This window comes from Mercenaria mercenaria, chromosome 2, assembly GCF_021730395.1.
Source record: "Mercenaria mercenaria strain notata chromosome 2, MADL_Memer_1, whole genome shotgun sequence".
Classification (NCBI taxonomy): Eukaryota; Metazoa; Mollusca; class Bivalvia; order Venerida; family Veneridae; genus Mercenaria; species Mercenaria mercenaria.
In genome coordinates, this window is record NC_069362.1 from 49,090,506 (window position 1) to 49,105,316 (window position 14,811).

The 14,811-nt window shown below is 34.2% G+C and overlaps 1 protein-coding gene across 1 annotated transcript in view; it reads left to right on the forward strand.

The window, feature by feature from the left end:
- LOC128549233 (protocadherin Fat 4-like) overlaps positions 1-12,366 on the forward strand; it is a 34,113-nt gene extending 21,747 nt beyond the window's left edge. Inside the window, exons 4-12 of the mRNA XM_053525753.1 lie at positions 262-330; positions 2,752-2,841; positions 4,941-5,033; positions 5,287-5,298; positions 6,750-6,875; positions 7,830-7,905; positions 8,377-8,498; positions 9,009-9,209; positions 12,358-12,366. Of these exons, the coding sequence (XP_053381728.1) occupies positions 262-330; positions 2,752-2,841; positions 4,941-5,033; positions 5,287-5,298; positions 6,750-6,875; positions 7,830-7,905; positions 8,377-8,498; positions 9,009-9,209; positions 12,358-12,366 (798 nt within the window). The remainder of the gene's footprint in view (positions 1-261; positions 331-2,751; positions 2,842-4,940; positions 5,034-5,286; positions 5,299-6,749; positions 6,876-7,829; positions 7,906-8,376; positions 8,499-9,008; positions 9,210-12,357) is intronic.
- The last annotated feature ends 2,445 nt before the right edge of the window (positions 12,367-14,811 follow it).

A 14,811-nucleotide genomic window follows, 5' to 3' on the forward strand; every position in this document is an offset into this window, starting at 1 on the left:
ATGCGGACATGCAATAATCTGCGTATATTTGCTGTGCTCTCTAATTGATAATCACTTTCGAACATGCGCAGAAGACCGCTCCAGCTCTGCAATGTGCTGGATCGTAATCTGTTTGGGTGTCTTAATAAATTTGTTTTCATGAACATATACTAGTACACGTGTTAACGTTAAATCTTCTTTAACATTTAAAAAGTAGAACTATTTTAATTTATTTATCCCATTAACTGTACGAGTTTATGAGAATTTCCCTTTAAATTTCAGGGAGACATAGTTAAGATGAAATTCTTCATAATGGATATTAACCCGGAAAAGAAGGAAGAACAGAATAAGGTTATTCTTGTTTAATCTTCATTAAACTTCTAGATCCAAGAGCATAAGTCCTGTCGTAAAAGTTTTAGTATTTCCGTCGTTATTTATCAATTTTATAACATGTAGAATATAATAGAACAGAATAGAAAACAACAGAAGAGAACAGACTAGTTTATATTTTATTCGCCAGTTTTTGACCACTTGTATACAAGATGAAGCTGAGCAAAAGGTTCCTTCTAGCGCATATGCAATATTCTGTCTTTTAAGAACATCTGATTTCAGCAACATGTTATAAATGTTTAACATGATGGTGATGAAAATCTGTTCGTTTACTTTATGTTCACTTTATGACCGCAGTATAAAATCCATTTGAATTTTGTGCAGAAATAGCCCTCCCTCATATGTTTTCGTCACATGGTTAACACACGCGAGCAGCTGCACAGATATACATAAAATATTTCCCATATGCAATTACGAAACGCAAGAAAAAGATCTAGACAGGTAAAAAATAAAATCCAATCATCTGCAAACCTGATGGGCGGTGCCCCACAGTGATTTTACCATGAATAAGTTATTAACCATGATTTAGTCCGCCGGCCAACCTTAGACGGTGCCCGACTGTTGTTGTTTCCTGCTTATGTGTGTGTATATGTATATATGTATATGTATATATGCGTGATTGTCACAGTGTTGTTTTTTCTCGCTTGTCTGTTTGTTTATCTGTGTATCTTAGTGTATCTTAGTTGTACGTGTGTGTGTGTCTTATGTACGTATGTGTTTGCGACGTTGTTGGAATACTACGTTTATGGAACGCGACTTTTCCTGTTTAATATTCATTCTTGCTCCACCTTCCCCCAACATGCGGCCCTTTTATCTACCCCTTACCACCAAACCCCAATTTTCTGTATTTTGCATATATATTATAATGCACTTGTTGTTGAATTTTTGAAGCAATCCGTCTCCAATATTTTTCCGTTACAGCTTCTTTTGTTGTTGGCCTACTTTGCGATGCATGGCTGTGTTTCTTTATGAACTGTTTTGATACAATAATTATTTGTAAAATACCTTCAGTTGGCCGTAGCAGTACGTCTGTTAGCCTAAACCAACAGTTGAATCTAGTTAGATAGAATCATAGCTAACATGTTTTTACTTCTAAATAACAATGTTCAGACATGTAGTTCAGATTATCAAATACTCCACTATAAAAAGTAACTTTTACAGGATAGAACTCTCTAAGGTATGCTAGTAACTGGAGGCGTGCGCAGTCACCAGTCTTTGGCAAGCCACTTGACATTAGAGTAATTACATTATAATACACAACTCATGAATTGACACTCCCATAGAACTGGACTGATAAAATGAATATGAGATTTTTTAGTGTTTTTCTCCTCTTTTTATGTGGTAGTGACAAATGTCTGTCTATTTTACAGATATTTGACCTAGGATTTAAGACATGCTATATTCCCCTCTTAAAAATTAAAATTAAAAATATATTTCATAGTAAAGTGATCAAATAATTTTCTGTTCAATATTGAAGCAAAATCGACATACTTTCAAACGTTTCAATGGGAAATACCACGGAACCATAAACTGTCTTCCCACGACACTTAGCAGTTATAAAAATAGCAGCAGAGTTAATCGGATGCAGATAATGCTGTAGGAAACTGAGACAGAAACCATGCACTATTCTATGGAAAAAATAATTTATACTTCGTAAACCAAACTACACAAGTAACGGTAAAATATCTTACCGAAATCTCAGTATAGTAGGCCTACAGCCGTCACTGTTGATTGTTTACATCTGGTGATTTTCTCACGTATGGTTAAACCGAAGAAAATACTATACTTTCAATTTCACGTTCTAAAAAATATAGGTTTCGGTACTCCATGAAAAAAAGCGATTTTACAGAGTAAAAAATGGAATAATTTAAACATAACAATTGCTATTTCCATAGTTTGAAACCGAAAATAAAATACATAAATGCTTGAAATTCCAATGAAGGTAACTGTGATATAATAGCAATTTACCAGAAGGCCAACAGAAGGCTAATATAAATGATTGTGCCACTTGGTGTGTCATCTTTTGATACTTTGCACACTTCCAGTTTTGCCAATATACATATAATACATACTTCCAGTGTTGGCATTTTAGTCCTGCATATGCTGTATGTGCACTTTGTTCATCATGAACTCAGTTCTCCTCAGTTCTCGCTTAAAACAAACATTTTAAGAAAATAACGTTACGTTACATTTAATACATTTTAAACTTAAATTTAAACATATCTTTTCCACTACCGTGCATGAACAGGCTTAGGCAAACCTAGCCGTAAACATTTTCTTTCTTTTTTTGTGTTCCGCGGCCTGTGGAGTTTCCATTTTCTATCTCAGTCTTTGTTGCGAGTATTTGAACATGTTGAGTGTCTTGCATGTTTTTCATTCCAGATCGACTATAGATTCACACTATACATCATTGATGTAAACGACAATGCTCCAGTATTTGCAGACGAGCCATACAATTTAAAATTATTTGAGGTATGATGTTCTACTGTTTTATAATACATGCCATTATACTTCATGTAAACGCTTAATGCAAGCTCCGTAAAATTGTTTCTTCCATCCATCGAGTAATGCATTTATAATTATAATTTACAGAAATGCCTCGTATTTCCATAGTCAAACAAGGCAGTCTGAAAGACAGCTAAATCCCCCGCCACTGCTATGGATAGTAAAAGGGTAAACCTTTGATTTTAGCTGTGACTTTGACCTTGAACTGACATGGCTGACTCATAAATTCTGCACAACGTCTTGATGAGGTGATCATTTGACCAAAGTTTCATGAAAATCCTTCAAGGGGTTTAGGAGATACAGAGCTGAAACCTTTGACCTTCAGTTGTGACCTTGACCTTGAGTTGACATGGCTGACTCATGAGTTCTTGATGAGGTGATAATTTGACCAAAGTTTGATGAAAATCATTCAAGGGGTTAAGGAGATACAGAGTGGACACCAAATGGAAGGCTCAAATCTTCGACCCTTAGTTGTGACCTTGACCTTGAGCTGGCATGGTTGACTCATAATTTCTGCACATCGTTCTGATGAGGTAATCATTTGACCCAAGTTTTATAAAATTCCTTCAAGGGGTTTAGGAGATATAGAGCGGACACGAAATGGAAGGCTCACACCTTTGACCTTCAGTTGTGACCTTGACCTTGAGCCGACATGGCTGACTCATAAGTTCTTGATGAGGTGATCAGTTGACCCAGGTTTGATGAAAATCATTCAAGGGGTTTAGGAGATCTACAGAGTGGATACCAAATGGAAGGCTCAAACCTTCGACCCTTAGCTGTGACCTTGACCTTGAGCTGGCATGGTTGACTCATAATTTCTGCACATCGTTCTGATGAAGTAATCATTTGACCCAAGTTTTATAAAATTCCTTCAAGGGCTTTAGGAGATATAGAGCGGACACGAAATGGAAGGCTCAAACCTTTGACCTTCAGTTGTGACCTTGACCTTGAGCCGACATGGCTGACTCATAAGTTCTGCACATCGCCTTGATGAGGTGATCGTTTGACCCAAGTTTGATGAAAATCCTTCAAGGGGTTTAAGAGATATAGAGCGGACATAAAATGGAAGGCTCAAACCTTTGACCTAGAGTTGTGACCTTGACCTTGAGCCGGCATGGCTGACTCATAAGTTCTGCACATTGTCTTGATGAGGTGATCATTTGACCCAAGTTTTATAAAATTCCTTCAAGGGGTTTAGGAGATATAGTGCGGAAACAAAATGGCAGGCTCAAACATTTGACCTTGAGTTGTGACCTTGACCTTGAACCGACAAGGCTGACTCATGGGTTCTGCACATCGTCTTGATGAGGTGATCATTTGACCCAAGTTTCATGAAAATCCTTCAAGGGGTTTAGGAGATATGGACCGGACACGATTTTGTTACGGACTTATGCTCACTCTGTATTTAGTACAGAAAAGAAAAAAGCATAATTTTGTTTACGTATAAGCAACATTGGTGCAGTAGTATCAAAGGCACTACAATATGAACATGAACAAATTGGCATCGTTTGGAAAATATTTTTGATACTCGGCAATCAAAACTTCAAAGTGATCATTCAATAATAACCTAAACTTATTTTTCTTGCGTTAAAAATTAATAGTGAATCATCACGGCTATGCAATTTTTCATTAGGTTTAAGATATATTCAAGTAAAATCAAGAACTGTTTTTTCATCGGAAGGCGAATAACAATTTAACGTGGGCGGGTTTTTCTGGCTGTTCTATCAGAACATCTTTACTGTAAAGATCGACAATCGAAGATTTGTTATGATTTCTTATATTTTTGAAAAAAACAATCATATAATACTTACATATTTAGCTAGGGTAAAATGTAAATATAAGGGTAGTGCAACTGATGGATCTGCAAGAAATCCAAATGTGGTTTATACCCTTTTAAAAGCAAAAATAGCAATTCAATTCTTAGATTAACATAACATAAGTAGAAAAGTTTCTATTTTTATATAATTTTATCTTTCAAGTTATAATTATCATCAATCGAGATGAGTTATAAAGTATTACACAGCAACAGTAATGTATCATTAACGATATAAATTATTTTCATTCAGCTACCATGCAACAATAAATCAACGGTTTACTCCGATATATCTGCAACAGATAGAGACAAAGGTGCAAATGGTAAAGTGAGATTTTCAATGCATGTAAGTAGCACTTTTAAAATATAACGACAAGACCTTTAGTCACAAAGAAAATCAATATGGATTGAATCGACTGTTGTCAATATATATTAAGTTCTTGACAAGGTGTAAAAATTAAAGATTATACTGGTATTGTATAATAACTGACAATATCTATTGGACTTATCTTTTTGCAGTAGGTATTGATAACCATTTGTTTGCACACACAGAAACGATCAAATGAAAACTACTTAATTATATTATTTACATTTTTCAGCCGGAGGCACAGGTATGAAGTTACGGTTTTTTTCCTATCCTATATTATAAGGAATAAAATACATAACAAATAAACCCATAGGGATTACGAAGTTTTATAGAAGTGTATTAGTTATATAACGGGGCAGTTAATCTAATTAGAGTTCCTGGAAACTGTGCCTGTTCTATTGTGTTATAATACGTAAAAGCCATTTTAACTTTGAGTGGAAAGACGGATGATGTAATATAAAATAGCAGTACAGAATATCCACCTTCCCCCCTACCCCGGGATTCGAACTGAAGACCCATAGTCTCCAGACCCGGATGCATATGGCTAACGGGAATATTTACATGTATACAGTTTTCAACAGCTAGTTAAGGAATGTTATAATAATTTCATTTTCCGTTTTCAGTCAAGAGAAGCACGACAGTTATACAATGAAACTTTCTCAATTGACAGCGTGTCTGGCAACGTAACCTTAAATAAGTGCTTAAACTATGAAAGTAATAACTACTATCAATTCACGATTATCGCAAAGGTTTGAAGCTTAACTTATTTTCAAAAAAAAAGTATCATTTTATACTCAATCAAACGGAGTCTGCTATTTTGTTGTTTGGTTGCGTCTTATGCTTCCTAGGTATCTTTTTAGAGATTTCATTAACTATCATAACAGTAGGCTTTAAGTGAGGCGTAGCGCCTCTTACTTGGACTTAGCGTTATTATATTTTCTAGTCCTTTAGGACCATGGAGAACATTCAATGTTATCATAATAGAATTCCGTTCAAGCCTGTGCTTGCTATGTTGCACATTTCATTATCCTCGTGAACAGCCTCAGTCATTCCGATTCTGCTACTATATTGCTTGGTTACGTTCAATTCTTCTAAAGAATCTTTTCACATTTTTTACTATACCCTTATACATCATTTTTATAGATTACATGTTTCTCTAGATACGTATTAAAATTTAGTTTTTGGGCAATATAGCACAGTGGAATTTTCAAATCAAACATGCATGGTACTGATGCCTGAATATAATACATGTATTTCAATAAATATCAATTATATTTATGTTAATGTAATTGAAATCGCAATTTGATTCACCCAACCTGTCCGGTAAGCCTGAAATAATGGCTAATACAGTAACTGCAAAAATGTCTAGCTTGTGATTTTTCTTCTGATAACTAACTTCCAAAATAAGAAAGTTTGGTAAGAAAAGCTAAAGTAGCATAAGATTTGCTACTGATTGATGTGCCTATGCGGTTCAAATCTACTAATATCTAAATATGCACTGACAGTTTCCTTGTAACTTAACCGCATGGTTAATAGGACTTTATTGTGAAACTCTGAATTTTTAAAACGTAAAAGACGCGATATTAAAAAAAGTTGCAACTACACTAATGCCATCAGAAAGACAGATCACACATTAATCAAATGGTTCAACCACTTTTGTCTCTAATTCATTAATTGTTATATATGATTAAACAGGATTCTGGACAACCGCCGCGGAGCAGTTCAGCTGAATTCATTATTCGTGTAAAAGACGTTCAGGATATGCCACCATTCTTCACTGGTGATCCTTACAGGAAAAGTATTAAAGAAGGGGTAAATGTGGTAAGTGAGTGACAATATAGGCCATCGGACCCAACTTCCAATTTCTTTTCCTTGCGGTATTTCATTTCAAATACAGTATTTTTAGAAGAACATGCTACAAAATAATAATTCTGACATGTTTCAAATTTATCTTAAATTTTGGTAGAATTTACTGTCGTTTGTAAGTAACTGAAAGCTCTGTGAGACACTAATCATTTGTACAATAAACACTGTCATAGCTTGTAAAATTTCATTAACGATTTCTGAAAATTGAAAGGCCTAGTTATAGAAGTAAGTAAAGCCACATTTTTCAAATATTGAGATATTGGTAGTTTTTTTATTCCATACGGAAATTCCTACCACGACCATGACTTTTCGCTTCAAATGACATCACTATTGACATCACAAAGTTTTGTTTGTTTTTTTTAAAAGCAAAGTCCATAAAAGGACCCCTTTCTTGTGCAAAAACGGTCTTCAACACGCATACTATTTCATTCGTCAAATAGTGGTTTGTGTCAGCAAGAAAAAATTGTTTTATATACTTTTTTATTTAGCGTTAAATCTGTTAGAAACAGAACAATTATGTCTATTTTATAGACTCTATTCCCTTCTACTAGCACACATTCTATTGAACTTAACCCCATTCTTGCACAAATATATTTCTGAAAAGTAGGTTTTCTTTAACATTTGAATCAAAACTTGGCAGAAGTTTCCAACATTCAACATTCTCTGTTCCAAAGCAACAAATTATCCTTATCTTCTGAGGGGCCTATTACCAGAGAATAACATAAATTACAAAGAAATAGTATTTCGCGTTTCTTTTTTCGATATCACGATATTGCTACTAAGTCCCATTCTTGCAACTAACCCGTTCATTTTTATATTGTGCTTATCAATTAATCCTTATTAAACACATCGATGAATCTGTTTGTTACTGTATATATCATAATTAATTAAAAACGACTGTAATTTCAGGGATATGTGGTCATTACAGTAAATGCCAGGGATGGTGATCCTGGTGTATCAAACAACGTCAGCTACAGCATGACAAGTAACTTTTAAAAATATTTCGTATTAAGTGTCTGTCAGAGCTAAATTTTAAATTGACACTAATTGCTATTGCACATTTCTTTAAGTCAATAAATTGTTAAAAAAACTCGTAAATATCGTTTTGACTTTAGATCACCTGGTTCATGGAAGGATTCCATCGTCCGTATGTCAGTCAAAAGTCCCCCATATTTATTTGAAGAACTTCTCCTACAGCACCAGCAAGTGCATTTCAACCACAGGAATGTTCCATGGAAAACGTTAGATATCTTTTCATAAACCGTTGGTCCGATTTCAAATTAATTTCACAACCTCTTCCACAATTGTTCAGTCCAGCTCCAGGGTTGTCAAGGTCCTCTTGTTTTTCTAAAAAAAAATACGAAAAGTTCAATCTCTGTCTTCCGAAAGAGCAGTTTGTTATCATTATTTTGGTATGCAAGCTCGATTGCAATGCTTGAATTTGCATATAATTCAGCTAGCAGCTGTAAAGGACTGTTCCAAATAAACAACGTTACTGGGACAATCTCAACATCATCACTTATTGACAGGGACCAACCTCCAATAAATATTACCGGGAACTGTATTCTCACAGTTGAAGTAAGTAAATTTAGAATAAAGTAGACAACAACATCACTGTGCAGCACGAACCAAAATGAAAAGCTAGATATCTAGAATTTAAAGTGGTTTTAGCAATTTGAAATAAAAACGTATATAATAATAAAATGTAACATAACTTTGGTGGCCACGTGACGTCTGTTTCTATGATATCAAATATCGACATCTCTTGTATTAACATTGACATACAATCTTCTGCTGTGAAATAAGTCTTAACACCCCAACACGCGAATTTAGACAATATACGTGTACAGGAAATGTTCATGTGATTTGCTTGTAAATGTCTTAATATTTGGTGTTGCAATGTTGAATTTATTTAATCTGCCCAGTATGACTCTCCATTACTGATCAACGGATGTAAAAAAAAGGTATTTGAAAATGTGTACCTTGAGATATTACAAATAAGAAATTGTCGTCAAAATCAAAATAAACGTAATTTAAATATAATATTTTGATGATTTACATTGATGTTTTATGCATATTTTTGTTTAGGCAAATGAAATCGAAACAACCAACAAGACAAATTATGGTATAACAACAACTTCAACGAATGTCACAGTTACAGTGCAAGATATCGACGACAACCCGCCTGATATAAGCGAAAGTTCTTATTACGCAACAGTGGCTGAAAATACACCAGAAGATGTACCTATCAAACTGAATACCACAATTGTTGTTACTGACATAGATCAGGTAGAACATTCAGTCAATATCAGTTGTATTTATTTCAAAAAGGTAATATGAATAGTCTGATTCTGAGTATTTCGTTGTATAATATTGCCTCAACAATGAAGATATGATTCTAAAAATACGTTTTAGTACAAAAAAAAAACATTTCATATATCATTTCGAGATTAACAGAGAACGTTTTACTTACTGTCATGAACGGATAGTTTTGACAGTTGGTAATAACTTTATTACACAACACAAATTTTTGCCGGGACTTAGTATTTTGCACGTTGGTGTGCATGTATTATTTTCCAAAATATATGTAAATGGGATATTGGTTAAAAAAGAGTTGTATAGGGAAGTCTATAGATGATACATGACACATTTGTATGCTTTTGCTCCTACATGGTGACTTGATACAAATATTGTTTGTTTTGGGTTTAATGCCGTATTTCAACAGTATTTCAGTCATGTAACGGCGGGCAGTTAACCTAACCAGTGTTCCTGGATGCTGTACCTAACCAGTGTTCCTGGATGCTGTACCAGTACAAACCTGTTCTCCGCAAGTAACTGCCAACTTCCCCACATGCATCAGAGGTGGAAGTCTAATGATTTCAGACACAATGTCATTTATCAAATAGTCACGGAGAACATACGCCCCGCCCGATGATCGAACTCGCTATCCCGCGATCCGTAGACCAACGCTCTGACAAACCAGATATGGTAAAATGGTAAGGTAATGAATGTAAACAAAGTATACAGAGTCGATTTTACAAAATGTTTTTAGAAATTTGAAACATTTACGAACATCATGTGTTCTATAAACATCATAAAGTCATTCGACATAAACAGAAATCACTGGTAGGACATTTTCTTTTAGAAATAAATAATCATCACCAAATGCAATGCAAATTATGTTGCAGACTAGTTACAAAATTTGAACAGATCTAAAACTTGAAATAGCAGTCTTTAATGTAATACGTCATAATTATGTGAATTTGTGATACTTGAGGTGATGTACTGGTTCGAGTCGTAAATTCGACCAGGTCGTAAATATTCGGCCACCCACTTTAAAGCATTTTTTCGAGCCAGATGTTTGAGAACGCATCTGTGTCATCACAAGCACTTGCGTTAGCAACAAAGTCGGCAAAAAACAACAAGTTGGGGTGACTAGAGAAAAAGTTGTCATTCCCTAAAGTTGTATACTCTAAGTAGCAAATATTTTGTCTGGCGGGTCGCGTGACGTCATCGCACGCGATCGTTTCTGCTGAGGCCCGGCAAGGGTCAATTCAAATCTAAACATTATAACACGAAAAGAACATGCGCTAACTAGCATAAAACGCGTTAAAACCAAGAAAACGAATATATATTTTCTCTCGACGTCATTAAATTCCATGTCTACGTTGTTTTTTCACGTTGACGTCATATCCTTTTGAATTATCATTTTCGGGGCCGTAATAAGTTTATGCTTTGCCACGGAACGCGCATATAATTATGAAAAAGGTGTTATAACAGCCGTAAGCGCGAGAATTTCTTTAATTTCCTGTTAAAACACCCCCGAAAAGTGACTTGATGCAGTTTTATGCTAAAATGTGTGATAAACAGTGACGTAAAAATTAAACTACGTCATGCTGGTGTGAGAAGGATGACAGGCGCTTTTGAAATCTCTGTTGGCAAATATTTCTCATGAGGTATTCTATTGAAAAATGATTCCAGTTTGTTAAAAAATGAACAATTTGGCTGCAGCATCGATTTATTTCCAAGACAATGTTGAAAATATAACCAACTTTATGTTTAAAATGTGGCCGAATATTTACAACCTCTAGAAGGTAAAATGCGGAGGCTAAAATTGTCCGTATTTTAAGCGTGGTTTATTGTTTACCATACTGTAAACGGTTGTTAATGATAACAATCAATGTTGCTTGTATTAAAGCACATACGGTAGAAATTTTGTACAAATCAATCGTATAAAGAAAGAAATATTTATGAAAAACCGCAAAAAGTGGCCGAATTTACGACTCGAACCAGTATACTTCCTTTCATGTTAGGATTTCAAGTCACTAAGTTTGAAGCTTATGATCCGGTCCTTGATGGTTTAGGAATACCCTATGTGCCAAAGAAAAATAATGGATTCTATTTTTTATGAGAAATGAGAATATCTTTTCCTTTGCAAAGACTTTGCACATTGGTGTACGTACATATTCTACATAAGGCATTCTTTTGGGCATAGGATAGATCCAATAACCAATAACCTTCCATAAGTCATCTAATGAATGAATTCTACACTCCAGTATTGTTTTAGATAAACATTTAGATTTATTACAGTTTAGAACTGATTATGTGCCTGAAGCTGAGAAGGCTATTTTCAACCCTCATATCGCGAAAACAAATAACATTCACTTAAAATACCGACAAGCATAAAGCGATAGAAATTGTACACGAACACAATATACTTGAAATTTCTATCCTTCCTTTCTATGCTACAAAGAAATGATAGTTTTCCCAAATAAAACAAAGAATGGTTTCTATGCAGAAACTATGTCAACTTTGACATTTCAGAATAAGTTATTTCCCTTGGTCCAGTTTATAGATAGCTTTTACTGTGGACGAAAACATTAAAAAACAAAAACATTTATTTCAGACAGATACAGCGTGCACAATTATGTTTAAAGTGCTTTTATCTGAAAAACTAAAATTAAATCGTACTCACGACGCCATCTTGTTTTCTGATTTAAGAAATTTCTTAAAAGATAAGACAGGGTGCTAGGTGACTTAACTTTATACAAAAAATTGACCATACTTAAGTCATTTCTTACGTATCTTAAATTTAAGATGTTTTATAAATAGGACTTAAGTTTTTGACTAAGACTAAGCTGAAATCACCACAAACTTAAGTAAAATCTTCAACTTAAGACAAAACTTATACTTAAGATGCTTTATGAATAAGGGCCCAGGTGAAGTTTTGAAGCAATACACCGCTAATGTCACAATTCTCACTGCCAAATACATGACAAAACATTCCTACTATGTAAAGCTGTATTGAAAAATATTTTAGTTCATCAGCTTTAGACGTTTTCTTTCACGCTTAGATGACGCTCAAAATAAAGCATTAAAATCTCACTACAATTTCCTTAGTATATTGATATATACACAATCTTTTTCTCACTTACAGATCGATTAAGCTTAACAAAGAGGTAGGTCTAGAATGATGAAATATAGAGAAATATTTACTTCTTCTGGCAATATTTCAATATCTCATCAAATGTTAACGCGTTATCATAGAAGGACCGTTTTATTGAGATTACTGAGAGCATAGATCATGTTTATCTGTCTTAAAGACTTTAAGGGGAAAAATATACCATAAACTCGGAAGAAAATCATGATTGTATAAACGTACAATTTAGTAATACGTCAAACCTGTTTGAAACTTCTTTAATTTGATACAGAATTTACTTGACCCATTTATTTTATTTATTTTGTTGGGTTTAACGTCGCATCGACACAATTATCGGTCATAAGTATTTACTTGACTGAGTTCCATTAAATAATTTATTTGACAGTTGTATGGAAACTAATTTGATAAAAGTTATGCCAGAAGGACGTTTATATAAAGCATATAGCTACATAAATAATAAAACGTTCAATTATTATTCGCCTGTTATGCGTCTTTTTTCAGTCGCGACATACTGTCGGTATTTCTCTTATCTAACTTCTGGTCAAACATTGGTGAAACTTCACAGCAAAACAATCTGGTGTATTTTAAAGCATAATCGTTATCATGTTTTGATGTCGAACGAAGAGCATTTTTATGTTTCAATTTATATCAAGACATTGACAGCACTTTTTCTCCGAATAACTGGTCGATTTTGTTTGTTTTCTTTTTTGTAGATGTTTCTAGGGTATTTGCAATCTTTAAACTTTTCTCATCACTCCCAAACTGATGTCCACAGCCTATGGAAAAATTATGCTATGAACATCTGTGGAAGGAATAATTTGTAGTTTATAAACCCGGAGGTAGGGTATTAAAATGGTATCTCAAATCGCATTTTAATGATCATACTTTAAACTTAAATATTTACCAGCAAAAGAACTGGCAAATTCGTACTTCAGTGTTTGATATGACGGCGAACTTTATTTCGTATATAAGGGAGACTCGGTTTTCAATATCTAAATATTTATAAGTCAGTTTGCATTATTTACGACCAGCTACCTCCCGAAAGCTGACAGGACACTTCTTCACATCTGAAGTAAGTGAATTGACATGAAGTTAAAACTGCGCGATCATTCAAACGAGCTCTTCTGTCTTGTATGAAATATTGAAAACCACTCACAGTTAAAGAATATGTTTCTTTAAGTTTATTAGCAAAGCAGACATAACTCCCATAAATCAACGTCTTACTGGTTACATTCAGTCTGGAGATTTCTTTCGTTTCATATCAGTATCAGAATATATCACCATGATTATCAAACGGCATAATATTTAAAAGTTTGAGAAATATGATAACTTGCACACGGCCTTGATTCTGTAAGTTGAAACTATATGCACAGATATTCAATATTTGACGACAGAATCATTTCAAAGTGACGTGTTATGGAATTCTCGAATTAAAAATATTAGAAAATTATAATACATACATACTTTTGCACTGACGAGTAAGAAAATATGTGTATACTGTTTCTGATTTCATGAATACCATGACCCGTTTTAAATTAGTGATTATTATCAATACGGGGCATCCGTGGCCGATAGGTCAAGGTCGCTGACTTCAAATCACTTGCCCATCATCGATGTGGGTTCAAACCTCACTCAGGGCGTTGAATCCTTCATGTGAGGAAACCATCCGTAAGGTTTTCGGTTCTACTCAGATTCCCACTCGGGATGAAATAATGCACGGAGGGCCACCTGGGGTCTTTTTGAGTGTATAATTTTCTTAACTGTCGGCGTTTTCAGAAGTTTTCTAAAATTATGAAATTTGCATGTCAAGTACTATATCTGGGCACATATTGTTACAAGAACATCTTTATGATAACATGTAAACGTCATTCGACTAGCCATCTCAACAGTTCAATAAGTAGCCAAACTATCTCTGTCACATCTTAAACATTTATCTTAAATTCCTTGTCAAAGGACATGGCAAAACACACTCATAGCTTGAAACCTTAAGCCTGCTTGACATCTGCAGCAGTTCTTGCCTTCCCACGAGACATTGGGTATTAGACGTATCTTTGCTAAATCAAATGTTGTCACTCAAGGGAATGATGTGCTTATCCGTCTTTGAATACCAGCATAACTTTGGTACTTAGATATATCTAAAGAAACACTACCAATATTCAAATAATATATTACTATATTTTTATATAGCAATAAGGTGAACTTCACGTTCGGATTTTTCAACTAAGTCATTTATTCGACTCCTGTAAATAAAAACAAGATATAATTGCAAAATCTGTAAATAATAGAATTGTTTTCTCATGCTCTAAAACATTACATATCAACAAAGGTAAAATCAGCAATCCGTAACTATAACCATGCTGTCAAAAATAACAAAATGTTGGTCAGAATTATACAAGTAATCAAACTTTGCTTTTGATAGAGAAATTTGCCCTTTATAACCTCAAATAAATT